General features: G+C 39.7%; 2 protein-coding genes across 2 annotated transcripts in view; both read right to left on the minus strand.

Moving 5' to 3' along the window:
* Positions 1-2,118: 2,118 nt before the first annotated feature.
* The window catches only part of LOC135077942 (uncharacterized), a 98,917-nt gene continuing 76,644 nt past the window's right edge, over positions 2,119-24,391 (minus strand). The window contains exons 4-5 of the mRNA XM_063972472.1: positions 5,183-5,276; positions 2,119-5,092 (exon numbers count right to left, since the gene is read on the minus strand). Of these exons, the coding sequence (XP_063828542.1) occupies positions 2,414-5,092; positions 5,183-5,276 (2,773 nt within the window). The 3' untranslated portion in view covers positions 2,119-2,413. The remainder of the gene's footprint in view (positions 5,093-5,182; positions 5,277-24,391) is intronic.
* Positions 5,939-12,667, minus strand: LOC135077951 (interferon regulatory factor 2-binding protein 1). Its single transcript, XM_063972490.1, has 4 exons — positions 11,755-12,667; positions 9,228-9,482; positions 8,670-8,911; positions 5,939-8,584 (listed from the first exon to the last, which is right to left on the minus strand). The coding sequence occupies exons 1-4, from the start codon at positions 12,425-12,427 to the stop codon at positions 8,459-8,461; spliced, it is 1,296 nt and encodes a 431-aa protein (XP_063828560.1). The 5' UTR covers positions 12,428-12,667; the 3' UTR covers positions 5,939-8,458.

The raw sequence follows: 24,391 nt of genomic DNA on the forward strand, positions 1-24,391 counted from the left end.
CACCCCTAGAGTTCCTTCTGATAGAGACCCAGTGCCTTTACATGTATTCATGCACTTGACATGTCTTGAAACGCTGGTAGGGTAAAAAAAATAACGAGATTTGACGATTTGTAAGAATTAATTTATTTTAAAAAGGTAAATAAAAGATGTTTTTGGTTTTGTATTTAACAAATTATCAGTTTTATCGGAATTAATTAATTTTCGAATCGAGTCACACGATATCATTCGATGACTTTGCGAATGCAGTACGGATAACACAGATATGGATAGATGCAGCATGTGTCAAAAATTGTATGAAGCTGAGCGTGCCACTTTTTAAACGTCATTAGTGTCATTTTAGCGAATTTTAGTGATTGCCGCAACGTAAAAGTAATCGTATCATCGTACTGCATTCGCAAAGTCATCGAAAGATATCGTGTGACTCGATTCGAAAATTAATTAATTCCGATAAAACTGATATTTTATTAAATTTATAGCTAGTCTGTGGATTAAAATAATTTTGTAGCGGTAGATGTTATTCTACATTAACTATTAATTTGCAAATAATATTTTTGTTGTGCCTAATGTTTATGAAAGTAATGATCGTTATTCCATTATGTTAAATAGTACTACTAGTAATTCATACTTAATTCCATACTTTTAAATATCCTAGTAAGTACCTGACCTAGTTTCATAAAATAAGGACTATTTACTCAAGCTATTATTTTTAATAAATGTAAAAATGTGTAGTTTTGCCAATACGTTTTGTTTCATAAAGCTAAGTCAGGTACCTAGTTTTGAAGATATTTCTAAACGACAAAATCCAGTGCCGTCGTATACATAAATGTATACCTACCTACTGCCATCACTGACCTAACTTCTTGATTTATTTGTTATTTGTGCTGTTAATTACAATTCTCAATCCGTAAATAATTTCTTCTTTCTACCGTGTTTGTACTATACTGTCCTCGTAAAATCATCGTAACCGATTCTTGTAATCGGATTACATGAACATCACTCGACCATGTATGTCCATTTGGACATATCGGAATGACACGCTTTGACGAGCAACTTGCTGTATCTACTCTAATCCATATCTGTGCAACAAACAATTTATTATCTGTCAAATCTGTCAAGTGTCAATGTTACTGAGTGATGATCACATTTTTTATTATGATGGCAAAGGCATACGTCATACAGCCAACAAGTCTTTTAAAACTTTTTCACCGCCACGTTCTATAGAAGAAACGTTATTAGAATATTAGATCTAATCACAACATTTCTTTGGCTTACAATGGCTGATACATAGAGGAATTAACTCCTATAAGGGCTGATAGGATAGTAGAAGACCTAGGTATTACTTTGCTCTATGCCATGGTAGAAGACTCAACAAGACACACAGCTTTTGATATGGTTTGGCGGCAAATAGGTTAACGAGTCATCAGTGACTACAAATTATTAACCAAAACTTTTGATTTCTGTAAATCAGCTTTAAAATATGGCATACTAAGTATTTCTCTAGAGCTCATGAGGGAGCTGGAGAAGTACAAGCACAGTGGGCAACAGTTCTAGTTACCCAATTTCGTTTTTTCTCTCGCTCTCGTCAAATTGCGATTCTTTACGATAGAACGAGACGACATGACCGGAAATGGGTAGGTAGCTGGAACTCTGGAAGGGTGGTCCATAGTGAGAAGTAAAGAAGTATTTTCGTTAAGTTTATAGCTAGCGCGCATGAACACTTGCCAGTTAAGAGGAAATTAATGAATCCAATCGAGTAAAATTTTCAACTCTACTTTCATTAGTCAGACTGATGACTACTAGGACTTCAAATAATTAGGGAGTGTCTAAAACCAATCTTAAAATTTTATCCATCTTGTTGAAGTAAACCAAAACGCCATCCGCGTAACTATGTTCAGCTAGTGCACTTTCTAACTCTGATTGTTGTTGTAATGTAGGTATAAAATAATCCACATAATATGATGAACCTCTGCTTCTGCGCTTTTTAGGGTTCCGTAGTCCTGTTTAATTAATGCTAACTCAGCTCAAATATCTTTTTTTAACCTTTAATTAAAAATAAAGAAAATTAAGGCAAAGCGCCTCGGGCAGGCGAAATTATGAAGGTTAATAAAACACAACAACTTTTCTTAAATCAAAATAACTGTTTATTTCAGTCGAAGTGCAAAAATAGTCTTATAACTAATGTTTAAAATACTCTAAATTAAATTATTTGTACACTTAAAATAAAATAAATATCACAAATTATATTGCGATAACCGATTTGTACTTCAGGTGAGTAAACAACAAATGTATTCAACATGAACTCGATCAAACATACCACAATAACTCCAACATCAAGGCACCGAGGGAATCAAAACAACATTACATCTAAGTAAGTATAGAATTCATATCGCAAACACAACAGTAATAGCATAAATCATAGATTCATTTCACCATCGCTTTCTTTTCGCTTGTGTCTAGGCTTTCTAACTATTTGTCCAAAGCTAACTTCGCCTTCGCTTTTCAAAGGCAATATATCTCCTGAAACTAACTCTAAACTCCGTCTAGAGATCATGGACGAGCCACTAGACTCGGATACGGACGGTACTCTATTTATTTTCCTAAGCTTTCTTTTCAGTTTCACTTCACCTAGGCTACTTATTTCTGATGACGAATTATCAGCGTCTACGGAGCTTGAACTACTTGCTTCATATTTTCTAAAAGTTCTCGATTCTATACCCTGGCTAACATCTTTCTGATGAAGCTTAGAATGATTTCGACTGTCATCATCAAGATTGGAAAGAATCTCGCGCGACGTCTGCGGCAGACGCAAACTGAACCGGGGCGATGAAAGATTAATAGATATACCGAGATCTTCAACTTCGTTCGCTATTTCAATTTTAAGATCGTCCTCATTCGTCACCTGGATCATAGGGCTGGTTTGGCGATCGACTGTTAAAGATAATCTAAAAGGCGATGTCGTGCGAGTCTTGGTCCGAGTGGGAGATGTCATCACACTTTTGACGTGAGCCGGAGATGTTTGTGTAATCTTCTGTGAGGCTACTACATTATTTTGCCTATGTCCTTCATCCTTTGAAGTTGATGGTTTATTGATGTTCTTTTCAAGAATATCTCCATATTCCTCTATAATTAATTTTTTGATAAAATCTTTTTCAAGCTCAAACAAATTTTCCACCTCACCTTTTGGGTCGATAGAAGGCCATAAATCATTATGAATGGGTTTAATGTTTGATTTTTCGTTTCTCGGCGATGTTTGAGTTTCTTTTAAAGATATTTTACTGATGGTATTACTTTGTGTGCCTGTGTCATGTGTGTCGATTGAGTGAACAAATTCAAATATGTCTACTGAATTCTTAAATGATAAGTTCAAGACTTTTGTGTATGTTGAGTTTTGTATATTAACATCAGAAGTGTTAGGATTTATGTTTTCATTATCAAGCTCTGTTTCATCATGAGAATTATTTGCCTTATCTTCATCGCTCTTAGATTTATCAGAGGCAACCTGAGATTTGTTACTGACTGGGTCTTCTGAACGTGCAGATTGATCACTTTTGTCATCTTCAAAATCATCAGCATAACTATTTCCTTCGTCATTTTCACTGTTTGCATTGTTCTGCGTCGTATTCTCGGGTGTGTTATCTTTACTATCTTTGATATTATTTGCTAATGTTTTGTTAACAGTTTTTTCTATATCTATCACTTCTTGAAGTAAATTCTCATCGGATGTTGTAAGAACTTTTGGACTATTTTTATGAGTATGTTTTCTTGGGCTATCTTTATGAAAGGAATTTTCTCTGCTGCTCAGAATTTTATCTAAAATTGGGCTGAGTGGAACTTCATTTCTGTTTGGTATATTTGACAGTTCCCTTTCAATATCACTAACTCTAACACCTCCTACAGTGAGCTGTGAATATGGAATGTATTCGGTATTATTCAATAGATTTGACTTTGCTGTTGTACGTGATAATATGTTGGATTTTTTAGGAGAGAGTTTTTTATGTTTTGATGGAATCCCTTTCTTGGAACTTGAAGGTTGTCCATAAACGGCGTTTAACTTCTTCTTCCATTCATCTAAATTTAAATGTGGGCGCTTTTCGGTTTCTTTTTTATTAATCACCCTTTTGTTTTTAGTTTCATTGCGTCCCGTGCTTTTAGGAGATGATTTCAAGGCGAGTTTCAATTGTTTGTGCATTACTTGACGGTGATGAGCATCAGAACTAACATTATTAGTAGATTCACTACTTTCGTAAGTTGACATCTTGGATACTTTTCTGATAGATGGTTTACTTGATACATGGTAGGTTTTAGAATATTGTTTACTAATTTTAGGAGGAGCGTGTTGTTGCGGTGGGCAGGTTTCATGTTGGACAGCTATAACACCTACATTATAATTACTATTAATTACTTCTTCCGACTCTTTTCTAAATTCTGGCATAATATCTAACAGTAAAACCTTTTGCTGTTTCAGCTCACCTCTTATATTTACTTCCGGCATTTTTTGTATCTGTAACGTTTTTGACGGTGACTCATCTTTCGGTTCTTCGTATTTATAACTGAATTCGTTATAATGTACCGTAGGAGTACTCTTTCTCGGTTTTCCATTGTTTAATAAACTTTCTCTTTGCGGATCTTCTTTGATTTGAACTATTTTTGGCCGTGTTATTTGCAATTTTTTATTTATGGAAGATTTTTTCAGTGACGTTTGGTTTACCTGAACACCTGTATTTATAGATTTAGTATTTTGTGGTTTGCGGCTTAGCGATTCATTAGCTATTTTTGGTCTAGACTCGGATGAGAATGGCAATGTTTTGTCAATAATTTTGTATCCATGAAATTTGGCATTGACCAGCTCCTCGATGTGGATTTGTTCGTTGAAGTCGTCGTCCAAGGGAGCGGGCTGCGCCGGGCGCCGGGCCCGCGGCTCGTGCGCCCGGGCCAGCTCCCCGGACAGCAGCTTGAGGTCGTCTGCCGTGGACTGCAGCATGTCGTGGAGTTTCCTCAAAATTATTTCATCCTCTGGTCGTAGCGCTGGCTCTGTATTCCAAATCTCGTCATCTATGATGTTAACCATTTCAATATTTTTGCTGCTCTCAACCTGTAATTCGACAGTATGGATTATGATGGGTCAACGTGGAATATGACGAGGCTAAAGTTGAATTTGCTGTTTGTTACAGTCTCTACTAACCAAATATCTATCGACTGGGTACCGCGGGGCGTGGCTTCTCATCTGTTGGTCAGGCACAGGGGCTCTGGCATCCTCTCTGCTGCCCCGCTCCGATCTGGAAAAATAAAATAAAACATTTTTAGTCCTCTTTCGAGAGTACAAAAACAGTCAAGGCGTTTTGTTTGATTGTATCTCAGCTAAAGAAATTACTTGATATTATTATCTACGTTTATCAAAATCTTATTTGGCATGCCATTCTCAAGTCTCTTAATTTAAGGCCACCAGAACAAAGAAGTTCTATAATAAATTACGAGTCCAAGTATCAAATGTAATGATTGGTTTAGCGACTCTGCTAATGAAGTATGTTAATACCGCGATAAGTAAATTATGTTACAATTGTGAGAATGGATACTCATTTACAACTCAGTGTTATACAGATTAGAGCAGAAATTACACGATTCACCGGCGAGTTTAATAAGTACGTGCATCGATATACGTGAGCACAAGTATGTAATTTAATTTGATATGTTTTGGTATGTACATAATAATATATTCTTCATAAAACTCATTTATTTTTTGCATTTAGGCTTTTAAACAGCACCATCACTTACACGTCCCAGTATTAACCCTACCACTGTTTCGGGACAGTAGGGCCAGTGCTCAAAGGGCAAGTGTTTAAATTTAACTGGGGGTTAAACCTAATTTCATTCAAATTAGGAAGGAATGTAAGTATTTGTTTCTTTTTTTTGGGTAGGCGAGTAAAATAAAAATACAAAATTACAAAATCACATCAATTGTATTTCACCAACATGTACATTAACGTCTTAAACAAAGCATTTCACTGCTGCTTATAGTAAGAAAGAGACATGTCTCAAATTATACATTTCATGTCGACTCCATCGACGTCTACAAACAAGCCTATGGGTAGAGGCGGACTATGACAGTTTGACATATTAAATGTACGTTAGAGAACAGCAAGTAAACACAGCAGATTGTGCACGCTCCAGTATCTAAACAGTAAAAAGTGGCCTCAAAACGCAGCCCTGAAGTACTCGTAATTAAAATCTTACTTGAAACATTGTTATTAAGAGTCAAAATACATTAAATACAACAACATATACATGGATCAGTCAAATATTATAAGAGCAAGACCATGGACAATATTCATTTACGAGTAGAAAGGATCCGACTAGCATTATACATTTTCAATTAAGTAATTCATAACTTATTCAACATCATATTTTTAATTTATTAAGTCACGTTTTAAAATTACAAATCACTAGTCGTATCCCATTACACAAAGTCGGTAAAAATTGTGATTGAAATTTTAAGTAAGTATGTATGTATTTAATTCAAAACACTTCGCCGTGTGACTCGTAACAAGTACAAAATACGTACATTTAATGTACCAAATAAAATCAGATGCACACGTTGTGCTCACAATATCTGCCGCGTTGGGCGAGAACTAATTATTTGACAAACCCGCACCCGGGTGCTTCTTCCACTGATAATACTAATCATCAATTTCGAATCTATCAGAAATAACGAAGTAACTTTATCGACGATTCTGAATATCAGTCACTGGACTACACAAACATCGTGACTCGAAACCAAAACTGAAACTCCTAAACGTCTGTCAGCACCCATAGAACATAAAATAACTTGCTAGTAATAAGTGATTAAATATCGATAGTTCATAGAAAAGACTTATTTAAAATTGAAAATAAGTATGATTTTTATTAACAATGAATACAATTTACTGAAGAGTTTAAAACGTTACATCATCTACATAAGGCTCAAAGTCTCCACTAATACTGAATGAGAACTTCCCGAGAATTTCAGTGGCCCTTCTTTCTACCTAAAATATTTACAACAAGTTTATACAACGTACGTATATGTACACAATGATATATCTAAAATAAATAATGGACATGTCAATTTAATTGAATGTTCTAATATGTACCGTTTAAAGACTTCAAGTCTCGACTTATAGATATCAAACGCTATACGAAGAAATATCGAAGAAGACTCAAATGATTTACATAAAATGCAGTTGCTATTGACGAGCCGAGGCAGTCGCTCAAAGTTGTCACCTCGGGCGACTGTCTCGGCATGCCTCCAGCGACTAAACGCCCACCAGACAAGACTCCGGAACCATAATATATATCAAAGGTATATTATAATGCGAAAACAAAACCCAAAGCTAGTACGGCCGTCCTCTGATAGCCTTCGAAATTGACACACACTACGAACTGTTTAATATTATGACATATAATGATAATTATATAATGATAATTACTTCACTTTATACAAATATAGCAGCGAGTTTTAAGAGTTCCTATAACGGCCGCGTGGTCGCGGTTCTGACAATTTGACATTTCACAAAATGACTAGGTACGCTCCCAGCGTATGTAAGCGGTCTCGCTAATACTGCAGCCGCCGCGCCGGCCGCGCGGCCAGCCCCATGTCGCTTACAGATTAACTTATCCTTACAAAATAATCAACTCAAATCAACTCCATACAGTTAAAATATCAAAAATATAATTTTGAACAATTCCCAATCTCAATAGAACGCATATCGTCTCTCGATATAAATGAAAAGAAAACAATTCGAAAAGACGAATTTTGTCATCGAATGCAAGACAGTAACGGAACTCGAGCCACTCTGAATAAATCGCTTCGTAGAAAACAAGAATATTTAGTACGCGTCATATGCAATAAATACAAATATACATCGAGCTAAGATCTGTACATTGAGACGCTTCTCCGGCGTCAGAAACTAAGTTTTTACAATCAGTACCCTTGACTACATAATATGTCATGATCGTATATCGTATAATACTCGTACAGTATATAGAATCACATAAATAAATGCCAAGTTCACTATGGTTCGGGACCTAAAGGTAACTAAGAAAATGGCATCCGAAGAAATACTGCACGTTGCAGCGTACCGTCCTCTAAACTCAACGACAGCTCCCGACAAAAAATCAGATCGACACACCGTCCCGCGAGCAACGAGACCAGAAAGTATCCAACAAAGGCCAAGACCCGCTCAAGGGGTCGCAGGCGCCGCCGCCGACACCCTGCGCGTCTCGGCCGCTCGCGCGTCGGCAGCGAACCAAACTTACAGGACTATTTACAGAGCTATATACAAGTGTCGGTTGTGGCGGCAGGCGCCGGCCTGCTGCGCCGCGGAGCCGCGCGCTGTGCGCTTGCGGCCGCGTGCCGCGGCATACGCTCCCGCGCTCTTCACAGCGAGAGGGACAAGAGGTAGAGTCGGGACACCACGGCGCATCCCTAGGTCTCCCGCTCCTTCTTCGGCTTGAACTCCTCGCCGAGGATCGTCGCGATCTCACCCTGCATGAAAGCCCATGGCACCGTCGAGTTTGCCAACGGGCATTTTTCTCCACTTGGACAGTAAACCTGAAAGAGACATCACAATTGAATAATCTCGGCAAAAATATGATTTAAATACGAAGATTACACAGGAGTGCAGGTAGTTACATACCTCAGATCCTTGCTGTCGCTTGATGGAGTCCCGAGAGCAGGGGAAGCAGAACTTGTGGTGCGGCTGGCTAGGGCACTGCACGAAGTGGGTGTCCTCGAGGCGCTCCTGGCACAGCGTGCACTTCAGCAGCGGCGCGGGCGCGGGCGCGGCCGCGTCTCCGCCGTCGCCCGCCTCCGTCGACGACACCGACGTCGTCGACGACACGTGCCGCGAGCCCGACGACCGCCGTCCGCCGTTCGACCCTGCGATCGGAGGATACCGTTAGCTACCGTCTGCCGGTGGAACCTACTAATCCTAACACGTCAAAAGGTCGTTCGCGATCGAACCGAGCAGACCGTAACTGAGACGTGAAGAAGGGCGCAGGCGGTCGTCGGGCGCCCGCCCGAGCGGTACGCAAACGCCAAATGCAGTTCGAGCCGCAATAATTGTAATTTACACATTATGTATGTTTTTAATGTTTTCTCTCAGTTATAAATATAAATTAATGCAAAAGTTCCAATTTAAAAACGGTTAAGTTACTCGGGGGAAACTCATAATAATGACGGAATCGAGGCGCACCTGAAGAATTGGGAGAGTGTTGGCTGGAACGGCTGTTGGAGCGCTGTGGAGGCGGCTGCGGGGGAGAGCCGCCGGCGGAGCGCGGCGAGCCGGGCGGCAGCGTGTCGGCCACCGACATGAGCGCGGCCATGGGGGACGGGCCCGCGCCCGCCGCGCCGCCCACGCCGCCCGCCCCGGTCACTGGCGGTGAACCTGCTGCGCGACCCAGTGGCGAGTTAGAGGACCCGTTCGTCAACGGTGCGCTGTTGCCGTACCCTGAAAATAGAAGCTATTTGTAAATATAAATCCAAAAATAAATAATTTAGTAAAATACCAAAACTGAATCATTATAGTCGGTATAGTAGTGTTAAGCAATAAAATATATGTTTGCCTCATATTCAGGCGCAACTCCAAACCTATGCCTATTTCGCTTTCAGTTATCCTATCCTACCCCTGGTATCAAATAGCAGTAACAAGTCTTAATTGACTAATGGTTCCTAGTGTGTAAATCCAAATATTGGTTTAATTTGTCCGAATAACCTTACATTCAACACTGGATGACACATCATTTGCGGTGGAGCGACGGATAGTAAACACACGTTCACACACGCATATAATGTCTTATAAATAGCATTGTGTGTTAATACACGCTTACGTAGAGAGCATGTGTCACCAGTTGGTCACACGACGTGGCGCTGGCGCTTGCGGGTTCAGCCCAACTCACCCACTAGACGGCTAGGTAAGTAGTATAATTGAGTTGATACGAGTCCGCACTCAAATGTGTATCCAGTCGTATCGCGATCGTTGCGACGTTGCCAAACGGCCGTATGTGGGTCCCGAGTGTGTGTGTTGATAGCCTGCCGTTGCTATGTTATGAAATATTTAACTGTCACTAAAATATTGAACTCATTTAAGAATTTTATCAAATACACATGAACTAATATGAGTAAGCTTTTTTGTAAATTAAATGATTCGATGAGTGATATCGAATTTTAAGTTTGTATTATGGGTTAAAAATTGCCCCAAGATAGATTCCAGTTTAAATGTCTTACTTTATTGCCTACACATTGCGTTATGAACTCTCGTTGATGTACATGGACGATTCATTACATCAATAGACAATAATGTTATTTAAATGGGGGAATGTTTGAATTTGCTATTCATTAGATTCCGAGGATAGTAAAAGGCGGGAGTGATAGCCGGGAAGCCGATCGGTTGGAAGGCACGGCCCATATGGCGACGGTGACGTCACGCGGTGACCTTTTTGGCCGGCAGCTCGTGGCCGCCGCGCTCCCTACACACGCCAGCGGAATGTGGTCGAGCGACTCTGCCAAGCGTAGGCAGGCGATATATTTTTTCGCCCGACGGCCTACCTACATACGTACGCGAGCGAAAATGTCGTCACGCGACGTTGCCACACCGTCGTGTCGTGCATGCATTCACGGCGCGGTTGCTCGTTTACATTACGTGGGTGTTTGTACGTAGCGAGGTTGTGTGCGAGAGGCCGCGGGCTCGCTTTCGAGAACGCTCAACCAGTTGGACCGGTTTCATATTTATGGACTGAGTTAATGCACCTACCTAGATATGAATCCCGTGGCGGGCGCTTGCGCAAAACATTCACGATTGTCGGACCGAGCACGTTCACGTTAGTTCATAGTATGTTACGCGTGATTTGAAATACACGACTATTTTAAAAGTTTTAACCTACATTGTTATTGATAAACAACAGAATGTCTACAGGGTTACATCATTCGTATACATTTTAGCCTTATACTCGTAGCATATCAACTTAATTTATGGCATAAATGATTTGGGGTATGCGTAATTTATTTGTGGAAATTGTTCTTTTTGCACTTTGTAGAGTGCTTTTATTCCAACGGACAGAATGAGATTTCATCAAGAAAGTTTCTTGTAGTCTTTAAATAAAACAGATGACTAGGAATGAAAGCTGTTATGATTTTTATTTGATTCATGGTCAATTTTTACTGAATACCATTTTGACATGTAATTAATATTATTAATTATAAGAATAAAAATAATTAATTCTTATTCAATTAAAATCCAAACTATTGCTGTATATTGCCTTTATTATTAAGGACGAATGTTTTAGGCTTTTTGGGTAGCGCCTGTTTTTTGAATTCATACAATTATCAATCTTACCAAAGCTACTTAAATTAGTTTGTCATTGTTTATTGAGAGATATGAATGACTTTTGCAAGCTGCGCGTCAGCTCGATCGTTTTTGTCCAATTACTTCCAGTCTATTACCAGAAAAAAATTATAAATCACAATATTCACAATGTTTCTTACAATATTTTGTCCGAGCACATGCATAAAACTTTACTAAATTATACAAAAATAATACTCCAAGATTCCAATAAATTACATACATCTAAAAACTCACTGATTTTGCAGGTCGTTGTTAGCGTGGTAATTAAGTATTATTTTCCTCACGTCGTCGAAACCCATACTACATGTGAACTACTATACCGACTAACTAAATTAAAAGAGCATAGTTTATAAATTTGCTAAATACCTATAAATCTTACCGTTAGATTTAAATGATGATGCATCAAAAGATGGTGTACGGAGCGGATGTTTCTCCTGCTTGAAGACACGGTCTGCAGCGAATGTTGAAGCTGACAAGGAAACAGCTGGCAGGGAATCACCACGTGTTAGTGGTGGCCGACTGTGTTCTTCAAGGAGCCTTTTGGTAGGCTCGTGGTGATTTTGGTGATCATCCTCGTCAAGCGGCCTTTTGAGGGTCAAGCCTGGAGCGAGGCGAGCGCCAGCGTGTGTCGGCAGGTGGTGCGCGGGTAAATGTGCTAGCCGTCGTCCTTCATGTTCCTCTCTTCGGCCGCCGTATTCCGCTAGAAGACCAGCGCCAGCTGAGGGTCGGGTGTGATGTAATGTAAAACCAGTTGTAGGTGCATGATGGGCTGGAGGTGCCGGCTGACCTCTGGCTGTCGTTTCAGCTCCGTTTTGATGAGCATCCAAAGGTGCCCGATGAGCTCCTTTAGCGTGTGTGGGGCCACGACCCTCTTGGAACCCATGGGCGCGCTTTAACTGACGAGCGGTATCGAGGACCACCTCGATGCGGTCTGCTCCCTCATAGTTCACGCACCCACGACACACCGCCTCCGAAAACTCGTGCAACATTGCCCACGGCATGCGGGGCAAGTCGCACAGGTAGCAGTGCTGCCGCTTCTGCATCACCGACATCTCGCCGCCGGACGTAGTACGGAGAGCGAGAGATCGGCCTTCCTCGTTTCTCTTATAAATTGTCACTGATTTATTTAACTCGCAACGAAAAACACGGTCACCATGTTACACAGGATCACTGATTAGTTTCACATTCGGTTTCGTGATCACGGAGCACCGGAGACGCGGAAATTGCAAGGCACTCGCTTCGTTTGCGGGTCGGAGAGAGACTGAGCCAAGTCGCGGCGAGCGGCGGCAAGCGGGGCAGGGCTGCCAGATGAAAAAAAGGCATGATCGTACGTCAACCACAAAAAAATCGTATTCCAAGGAAATGTTTAAATGAAAAGATCGTACAACTTAGAAGTTCAGTTTTTATTAAAAGAAGTTCCAGTATTAGAATTATAATACTAAAACTATTTATTCGATTTGTACAAATTTTCTGAGGTCATATTTTTTAACATTTCTGTAGTTGGCTTAAACTTTGTGCAATTTTCGTTTCTTCGTATTAATTGCTTGGCCAATAATGTTCCCTTCAGTGTTTCATTAGACAAACTATTTCTAAGTTTTGTTTTAATTAAATTGACTTCACTGAATGCCCTTTCACAGTCTGCACTGGAATGGGGTAAACACAACACATTTATGGCAAACTGAGCCAGTGTTTTGTATTCTTCAAATTGTTTTTTAATTACACCCCAAAACTCATCGGTATTCATAGAAATTAAATCAATTTTATCAGCAATACTCGGAAAACTGCGCCATTCATCATCTATTGCCTGCATCTCTCTGCTCTGCTCTGGTTTTATTATTCTCGGAAGAAGTATCATGAGTGGCTGTAACGTCGGTACCTTTTTCCTGTAGTTACTGGAAGCAGCATTGGTAGGTTCAAGGCAGTCCAGTTTTGATAAAATGGGGTCATCTAAATCATATCTTTTTTTAATTTCTTTAGCACTTGTGATTAAAAAATGCCGACAGCGTTGAAAAAACTCCTTGAAAGCAGTACTCTGGCAACGAAGTTCAGGCTGTGTAATTTTGTTCATCACTTGAATTCCCAGATACATTTGTTCATCTTTCAACCATTTGTCTTGTCGTTCAAGGTCAATAGCAGACAGCTCTGTTTTGTTGACATAATCACGATCCAAAATACACAGCAAAATGTCTTTATACATTTCGCGCACCTTTTCGTTTAACAACGTGATCACTACTTTTTCCGATTGAAAAAGTTTGTTGAAGTTGGTGAATTTCGGCAATATCCAAGACAAGAACAAGTAATAAAGTTGTATGAATGGATCATTCAAACTTTTGAATATCAGTTCGGTTGAAAGAAGACGTTCATTCAGCCAGCAATCAGTAAAGAACAATTTTAATGCATCCCATTGTTCTAACAATCGATCTACCACCGCCACCAATGACAACCAACGTGTCTGCGAAGGATGTAAAAGCTTATGAGGTGAAGTACTCACAAAATCTTGAAATTGTTGAAGGCGAAATTGTCTTTTCGAACTGTTTTTAAAAAAACTATAAATCTCTCTAGCTAAATCTTCGCAGCGTCTTGGTAACTGTTTGCATGATTCAGATGCGCAAAGGTGTGCAGAGTGGCAAACACATTTTATTACAAATATACCGGGCAAGTTTTCCTTGAGTCTGCTCGCCACAGAGTTATTCCCACCCATCATCACGTTGCAACCGTCTGCACCAAAACCAACAATATTTTCAATCGGTATACCCCAGTCAGAAAAAGACTTCATGAGTATTCTATACAAATTTTCCCCCGTAGCACCTTCTTCTGCTGTTTTTTCATCATCTGAGCTAAATATTTTGCAAAGATCCCAGAACTTACTCAAAATTTTATTTTCGTCGACGTCATAATATCTTACAATTATACAACTCGCTTTGTGAGTGCTGACATCTGTGGATTCGTCAGACATAGCACTGAATTTTTCAGTTTTCAGTTTTGTGGCTAGAGACGATTTTTCTTCTTTACCAATGACTTCGGTAATCACAGCTGTAGCTTTAGTTCTTTTCATAGAAATTTTTTGTTCCACTCCGAAATCTTCCAATATACCATTTATTAAGTCTGACATATGATCTGCGGTTTGGAATGCAATATTATGTTCAGCTAGAAAAGCAGCCAACTTGATTTCAGTCGATGTGACAACTTTATTTTTCGGCACAACTCCTTTAGTCACAAATGCTGACATCATATTACGCTGTTTAGTTTTGCTTGATGATGCAGACATGGCTTTTATATGCTTTTGCCTTGAAGAGTGTAACTTTAAAACTCCATATTCCGAAACCATTTCGACGTCACAAACAGTGCACTTGGCTTTAAATTGGTTTTTACCGGGCCCTAACCAGCCCTTGAACAAATCCAATTTTTCCCAATCGGCACGATACTTTTGTGATCTGTGCTTATCCCTTTCTGATGCAGGAAGCTCTCCTCTTTTAGCTAATTTCTTTTTTGGAGTATCTGGCGCAGGTCGTTCTTCTTCACTTTCACTATCCATTCTTACTGTGTAAAACTGTATTCAGATCAAAATAGGATTTAATCACTACGTACGGCTTGATTAACGAGAAAAACAGGTTTTTGAGATGTCCAACATAACTTAATACAAGAAAAAGTACTAAGTTTCGTACATGTAAATAAATCATTTCATTCATTCATTGTTCATTCATTCATACAATGTACACAAATACAGACCTTATAGCATTGTAAAAAGGTCATTTTTCAAGTAAAAGATTTAGGCATAAGTAATGTTGATAGGGGATTCTACGACCATAAAGCTACCGCAAGGAACACATTCGTTTCATTACGAAATGTTGCCAGGTGCAGGAAAATCGTACACTTTCCGTACGATCGTGGTCTAGCGATCGTACATGAGAAGAAATGCCAAAAAATCGTAGGAGTACGATTTAAATCGTACATCTGGCAGCCCTGAAGCGGGGTGCCGGGGCGGCAGCGGCCATTATCGAGCGGTGACGTCAGCGCGCGCACCACGACCACGGCGCGACGCGCCCGAGCCGTTAGCCGCGACGCGGATGCGCCAAGCGCCCCACACAAGCGCTTATCGCGCGATAACCATACGTGTGCACTTGATGCACGTCTCAACTGATGCAGACGAATGATTACACTAAAAGCTACCAAAAATACATACTTATCATAGGTTTGAGTAAGTAGTTACATTAAATAAAGAAAAAACAGCACAGCATAAGCACAGGCAATACCTGCAAGCGCTGCACAGTGCGAAACAATTTTGAATGATTTTAACAAATGGTAGAACAGTGGTTGAATCACAACACAATTCTCTAATTCACTGTGCGTTATCTGGGGCCCTCATTTCCTCTATAATATTAATTCAATGAAAGTAATCTGCTTCTGTTGTAGAATATCAATTATTTACTGCGAACGTTACATGGACGTGTTCGATGCATTAAATTTCGATCTATTCTCGGTCGGTTTCCTTTCGGCCGGCTGCATTCTAAATTATTATTACCGAGTAACAAGAGCGGATCCGGTTGGAAGACGGGAGCGGGGGGACGCGACCGGTGTGGCGGCCATCTTGAGACGTGACGTCACGTGACGAGTCAGCCGAGCGTGCGGCGCGGCAACGTCGCACGCCGCCTGCTGCGCCATGTTGCCGCTCATTTCTGTTGTGCTTTAATAATGATGAAGGCTCATCGCTTTTTGTATGTGGGCGAGGATCGGAGAAAAAACAGTTATGCGGCCAAGTAAACGTGGATGACGAACCGGTGATCGCGGGGCCTCGGGCGCATCGCGCCGCGCAACCAAACTGATGAACCTACTTAAATGATCTTGATGTTTTGTATCTACCAAGTGACTACGTGCTTCGATAAGGCTAGTTAATGGGTAAATTGTATTTGAACCACTTGCTTGCAACAGTTTGTGTAATGAAATGATAAAGATAGAAAATATACATATTATGGGTAGATAGATACTCTATTAATGGTAAAACATACCCTGAATGAAAATTAATCATTGCAATCAAGCAAGAAATTACATGACATGGTAATGTAGCACATTTGTGATACAGACGGAAAACATAGACATGTGGAAGGATTTCATCCATGTTTAATGTATTAAGCTTAATGGTATTATCCAAACTGACTCTATCAACAGTGAACAGGGTAATGAACTAAATTTTTCAAACTCTCTCTTGGTTTTCCCCAATTTAAATGGCGTCGAAATTCGCAATTTAGTAATCGGATTTTCCTTTGCCTCGTCACGAACAAGTTGGTAACTCAATTCAGCAGTTCAGAATGAAGTAAATTAGAAAAAGGGACTTTGAGATTGGGCACTTTTATTTTTAGGCCGTCTCAATTCACACCAAATTAGTCACTTGGTGTTTTCTAAAATTTTCCTTTTGAAGCAAATAAGCCACACACAAATTATTATTTTGGAGGAATTCATAACTTTGTTCAATAAATTCCTAGTAGGTAATTTATGTACCTAATATCTGTAGGTAGAGAATTAGAGATCAAACAAATTCATGGTCTTTCAAACTATTGAAGGCAAGGTAGGTGCAACGCAATGAAGTGAATGTAACGCATAACGCACAGAGTATGACCTGGTCTGTTATGGCATGTCAAGGGCATGTAAATACAAAAGAAGCTACATTTGGTTTATTGACGTTCAATTAGATAAACTGCGACGGCGCTTGCGCGACCACCCTCTAGCTAGAAGGTATAGTAAGCACGTGCTGTTTATTTACATCTAGCCACCGCAACACAAGCACGTTATGTACTAATAGCATATATTGCTACAATTACATTAACACTGATTGACTGCGAAATTGTACATGACGGAGCATTAGCTTCCTCCCGCTAACTAAGGTCCACCTTCATAGTTCGAGTATTGATTTTCAGAAGCTTCGCGTCCTCTTTGTGAGTAGCATTGTCTTGCTTTGTTGTAGTAACAACATTAGTCATATGAGGATAATCAATTTTACTATCGCCGTAGGTAACAACATGATCGATGATAGTAGATATAAGTATTTTTCGCCCTTATTGATTGATATCGGTATTTCATCTTGCGTGTTAGGTACTATCAGTTACTAGATAGAAGATATAAGAATTACGTAATATGTTATTTTCGTTCTGTAGTGTTGTAGGTAGAGAATACAATCCCGACCCTTTTCTGATCCCGAAAATCCCGGGACTGTACTTGGCTAATCCCGGTATTTTCGGGATTGATATAAACAAGTCCATTTTGCATTCTACGATCCGTTGCGCCTTGACTATGACCTTGCCTAGATTCTACCTTAGCATAAAATTATACAGGGTGGAAACGATAAGTGATCTCACTCGATTATTTCTAAACTATACAAGATATCGAAAAACTGGTTACTGATCCTAAAAGTGCTTCACGAGCTTTTTCAAACGATATCAGTAATAGGTTACAGAATTAACTGGATCTATCCGAAAATTCAATACTAAATGTATGCCAGCCACACAATATTAGAAGTGTTAATTTTTTTTATTAAATAATAAACACTTAAAATTTTAATGATCTCGTAAATTGCATTATTATTTAAAATTATTCAAGGAAAACGTTGATTTTAGGCTTTACTTGCTATAATATTATGAAGCCTTGAGTGCCATGACTGTGACAGTACTAAAACGATAGTGGAAGTATCAATTAATGTAAGGGACATTTTGGCCAAAATGAGTTATATATACCAACGCATTCAGAATTTTCGGCTCTATCGATTGGTATACTTGAAATGTTGATATCTTTAAAAAAATGTCCCTTACCTTAAACATTTTTAGTCGTCTGAATACGACTTTTGGGGAAACAAATGATTTAAAGGACGTAAATTCCTTTTAATAATACAATTCAGCCCTTACCCTAAACTGCTGGTTTTAACTTTTGAACTCATTGAACCTTACTTCATTTAAAACTTTTTGATTTATTATAATTAGGCCCTTACGTTAATATGCATATAGGATATCAATTACTTTTTTTGGTGGTGATATGAATTTAATGCCTCCCACTCCTACTACACTTATGAACACTAAGTTGTCTTGTTTCTATCTTTTTTCTGTTCATTTTTACGCAGTTGGGTTTTTGACCGAGGGGCTGAAGGCTCTTCAGAAGCTGTTCAATTCCGTCATCCTCGAAGGAAAAACGCCTACGGTATGGCACAGAAGTGTGGTGACACTCTTCTTCAAAAAAGGCGACAAAACCTTGTTGAAGAATTATAGACCCATCTCACTTCCGAGCCATGTCTACAAGCTGTTTTCGAGAGTCATTACGAATCGTCTCGCTCGTAAGCTCGATGACTTCCAGCCTCTCAATCTCTCAATCGCTTTAGTACACCACATACATATGCCACGGCAGATTATACAGAAGACCGAGGAGTATAGTCAGTCACGTTGCCTGGCGTTTGTGGACTATGAGAAAGCTTCGATCGAGACCTGGGCAGTACCTACTACAGTTTCTCCAACGGTGTCAAATTGACTACCTATATCGATACATCGAAATGTTGAATGCCACAATGTCGTTCCGTCTCCAGGATCAAGACTCGAAACCAGTTGCTGCAGCAGACAGGGGGAACTGAAAACTCCGAAACTGTTTCTGGACTGGAACGGATTCGGCATAAATATCAACGGTGAGTAAATAACCCACCTTCGATTCGCAAACGATATCATAGCCATGGCTGAGACCGTGGAAGATCTAGGCACAATGCACAATGGCCTGAGTCGAGCCTCTCAACAAGGGGGTCTTAAAATGAAACATGGACAAGACAAAATCATGTCAAATGTCCGTGTTGCACCCACTCCTCTAAAGGTTGGATACTCTACACTCGGCAGTTGTTGACACTTATATATACCTAGTACAAACAGTCCAGTTAGGCTGGTTATAGTGTCACGCGGACCGTCCAGTGCGGATCCGCTTCACACAGCCGATCTGTAAACTTCGAGGAAGCGTTTTAGAGTAATGCGGTCCGCAGGAATCGCTCGCTCCCTATCAGTTCATACAGATTGGCTGTGCGGAGCGATCCGCACTGACGGTCTGCGTGACACTAAAACCAGCCTTAGGTAGGTCTAACTTCGAGGAAGAGGTCAATCGTCGAATCCAACTCGGCTGGCAACGTTCAGGAAGCTTCGTGATATTCTCACGTCTGAAATATCGCACTGTCTCAAGACAAGTCTTTGATAACTTATGGATCTGAGACGTGGTCGCTTACTGTGGGCCTCATAAGAAGACTCAAGGTCAAAGGCGATGGAGCGTGCTATGCTCGTAGTGATTGAACCAGAAATGACGTGATCCGCAGGAGAACCAAAGTGACTGACATAGTCCGCAGAATCGCTAAAATCAAGTGGCAGTGGATGGAGCTCGTAGCTTGCAAAGCTGATGGCCGCTGGGGCAGAAAAATTCTTGAGTGGCGACCACGCGCTGGAAGACGTAATGTGCTGCAGACCCCCACTAGGTCGACCGACGATCTGGTGAAGGTTGTAGGAGGTGCCTGGATGCGGGCGGCGCAGGACCGGTTGTTGTGGAAATCCTTGGGGGAAGACCTTTGTCCAGTAGTGGACGTCATTCGGCTAAAACGAACGAACGATGATTGAAAAAAAAACCTAACTGCGTAAAAATGAACAGAAAAAGATAGAAACAAGACAACTTGTTCACAAATGCAGACGTAGGCATCATCAGTGACTAAATGTTTTGTTGGTGATGTGTATTTGATGCCTCCAACTGCATTTGTGAACACTAAGTTGTCTTGTTTCTATCTCTTTTCTTCGTTTTGTTAATGAATACTCGAATGCAACCTCTACTTACATCAGGTTTCAATGTTAAAATTGTCAAGTTACAATAATATTACTGTCGTGTTTATTCTTAAATGTACCTTACAACATACATGACATTCCATACTGTGAAATTTCAACATTGTAAGGTACAGTCAAGCTCGTTTTTTTAATGTAAGGGACATGCTATCTTTTAAACTACCCATTTTTCGAAAATTTGGCGTTTATATTATGAAAGAACAGAAAATTCTAAGAAACTTTGCCATATAAACTATTTAAATCGTAACATCACATAAAAAGATATTGAGGTATAAAGAAAAAAAAAATCGTTTTTTGGCTCTCCTGAAAAGTCGTGTTTTGTCCCTTACAGTAATTGATATTTCCACTATCGGTATGGAAGCTGGAAACTTGAATTTTCGGATAGATCCAGTTTATTATGTAACTTGTTATTGGTACCGTTGGATAGAGCTCGTGAAGGACTTTCAGGATCAGTAACCACCAGTTTTTGGATATCTTGTATAGTTTAGAAATAATCGAGTGAGATCACTTATCGTTTCCACCCTGTATAACGATAAAAAACAAATCTAAGGTACGATACGGATACGGACTATACAGGTTCGGCCCTAATAATATCTTTTTCGTAGACCTTAGACAGGATCACAACTTGAGCTAATGCCACAAACCTCCCAACCCCAATTGACACTAAAGGAAAAGTTGCAGCTTAAAATTGATAAGAGTATGAAATGTCCAGATCCTGAAGTACAACTACAAAGTGAATCGGGCTTGACAAATAGTATCAGACGTGAAATGAGCCTGTTTGAAAATGGCGGAGTTCGTGGGTGGATATCACTTAGAATTTGCATATAAGTATCTATTCTATACCTCCAACGAGTGTAGAACCCGAGCGAGTGTTATCAGCTGCTGCTTTTGTAGGAAATAAATTACGAAGCAGGCTATATTGGTGGCTTGGATATTTCTAAGATTCTATTTCCGAAATTCTAAATAGTGCTTTTGATTTGTATATTTTTTTTATTTTATTTTAGTATTATTGCAACTAACAATATTTAAAACATCTTTTGAGAAATTATACCACATAAGGCTGATCCCGGGATAGTCCCGGGATCCCGGGATTACCCATCAAAAATTCCGTAATCCCGGGATTGAAAAACATGCTCGGGATTGTATTCTCTAGTTGTAGGTCGTGGTGATTTTGTACAAAATAAATGTTCTTTGTGTTCAGTGTTGGATGGCTATCGCCTAGTGTGCCTGGTGGCGCTGGGTGGGGCTGGGGACAGGGGACAGGGCATCACGTACAGGAGGGGGCGCGAATCGATGCGTCTGGTCTGGCGCAGGGCGCAGACTCGGGCCCGCACCCATAACACGTGTCAATGTTTATTTACGTTTCGCGCACGTATCATTAACAGGAACCGCTTCGACGCCAACATCTCGGTTTTCGGATTTCTCCGCGTTCAAAATACTCAAACGAATAGTCAACTCTTATGGAACAGGTTCCGTGCATCGGATTTCTTGTAAAAAATTTAAGACAAATTTTAATGATAATTTAATTTCATTCATAACATTAACAATTATTGATAAGTTTGTTTGTACAATTATGAGGAGAACATTAAAGTATAAAGTGATTAGCATATTTCATTACCTAGCAGCTTTTCTAGTTTCCTGATGAATGATACGTAATTAATATTAATTGTTTCATTTGCAATCTTGTCTTATGAGACTTTTTAAGACGATTCATGGTCATACAAAAATAATCGTAAAAAAATTCCACACATCACCTCGGGTTTTCCATTTAAAACCAAAACTAGTTATGATTATTTTTATACTTGCTTATCCTTGAAACATCGGTGTTGTGCTCGCTCACTTGACAGGATATTAAATGGTAAAGTATTTATAAACACATTGACGAAGTTTAATGTCCAAACCTGTTGGTGTTTTTACTATTCTAGAACCAGAAATGAAATATTTCCAAATACACCACAATTTAATATGCGTAATGGAAAATAACCCGAGTAGCAGAGAGGTCGCAAATATAGATCAACCTACGTAACATTTAAAAAATAAACTTATCCGGTTTGATATTATAATATAATGTTCAACGAACCGACTGCCTGATTCATTTCTCAGATTTTCCACAATTTGTAGTAACGTTGTAGAAATTAGCTGCCCTATTATATTAAACAGTTGTCATGGAGAAGGCTGTCTGTTCTGCGTGATCAACTTTTGTCTTGTTGACTTGTTTGGAGCAACATAGAAGCGTCAGAGAATCGACGCTGACTGATACCTAATGCTGAAGCTCGAGCTTCAAGATATTCAATATTGCGGCATGCATTACGAACGAATTCTATCAAAGCAAAGGCGAATTGTTGTTACCATGTAAACTTTAACCTCAAGCACCCTTGAATCAAAGTAACCCGGGGCAGACACCCTAGCGTTACATCACCCGCTATCGAGCGGTGACGTCATGCTCCCGGGAAGCCTCTGGCCTGGGCAGGGCGCGACAGAGACACCCTTCTTTAGTCTTCCTTCGTGCCTATTGATTACAAGTTCCGACGCTGCGCGGACCCAGTGGATCAATATGTGCCATTATTTGGGATAGTGAGGATCTGCATTATTTGTAACAATTTCAGACAAAGTGAGTACGGCTCTCAACGCAATTGTCTTTGAATATTATATTATAGACTTTAATCATTCCTCCCCAAACTATAGACTTTTTATTGGGTGATAGTTTAGTCGGCTTATAATTTACTAGCTTTCCGCCCGCGGCTTCGCCCGCGTGGAATTTTGTCTGTCACAGAAAAACTTTATCGCGCGCGTCCCTGTTTCAAAAACCGGGATAAAAACTATCCTATGTTCTTTCCCGGGACTCAAACTATCTCTATGCCAAATTTCATCAAAATCGGTTGCGAGGTTTAAGCGGGAAAGCGTAACAGACAGACAGACAGACAGAGTTACTTTCGCATTTATAATATTAAGTTGGGATTTGAGGAATCGACCGATACCGAATTGGAGTAATGTGCGTACTTTATTTAATACTTCTTCATTCTGCTGACAAACAATAATAGTCTGCGGGGACTCTTTTAACGATATTAAATAAGGACATGAAAAACCAATAAACGGTTTATTTCTAAACTTTATTTTTTGATTGCATACACCCTCTACGTAAAATCATCCAGCTGTTACAACTATATTTTAAGATTTCGAAGCTATAGAATTACATTCTGATACTTTGGAACCGTTACTTTTACGCAGGGAATAAACAGAACAAGCCAGATGTTCTCTGTCTCTGCCCACGACAAAAAGGAACTATGCATAGTTAGGTAAGTATTGCTAGTTTTGCAAAGTAATTTTCATGTTAAATAAGAATAATTTGTTTCATTTAAATAAGGTTGGTACATCAAATATTTCCTGAAACTTTAACCCTAGCTAATATTGCAAATCAATTTAAAAAACCATGGATCGAAAACCAAAGTTAGATAAGAACAAGGAGCAGCTGTAGATAGAGTTAACGATGGGCCAAAAATATTTTTATAATGGATTCTATGAGAATGTATGTAACAGGTTATTTTTGACTGCCTGAAGTCTCGTCAGTCTCGTGTTCATGTTAAAATCAATAAAATGAAACAATGAATGGAGCATTGATTCATCGGGCTGAACAAAGGTCATTGGTATCGGCCCAGTTTGAACTACAACGCCTCTATTATGTTTCATAACCAAAATAACCTCATTGGTTCGATCGAATTTGAACTACATAGATTTAAACGGATAGATATATCAACAAAGCCAAGCACATGTTTACGAACTACTTAAACTTAGTTCTCTTCTAGAAACAAAATTTCTTCCAAAAGTAACGCTCTATCAGGCTTCAATTGAACTACGTGAGAGCATTAGAAGTCAGGAAGTTACTAAATGATCCTTTCGTGAAAGCAATAGGTAGTTCAACGATAATGATCTTCATCCTTTACATCGTACAAGTTTTATACAGCACTCTGTATCTGTTATTTCAATAGACTTCGTAGCGTAATAATAGCGCAAATGTAACACTGTAAATACGAAATTGAGGCTATCGTAGTAACGTTCCAAGTAATTTTCGCACACAAAATCAAGACCTATGATAACGTTGGCGAGTCGTTTACCCCAGACGCTGCGGGGTGACGTGCCATCTTCATTTTTATTGACCGGACCCTCGCGCATGCGTCTCTACAT

This window comes from Ostrinia nubilalis, chromosome 14, assembly GCF_963855985.1.
Source record: "Ostrinia nubilalis chromosome 14, ilOstNubi1.1, whole genome shotgun sequence".
Classification (NCBI taxonomy): domain Eukaryota; kingdom Metazoa; phylum Arthropoda; class Insecta; order Lepidoptera; family Crambidae; genus Ostrinia; species Ostrinia nubilalis.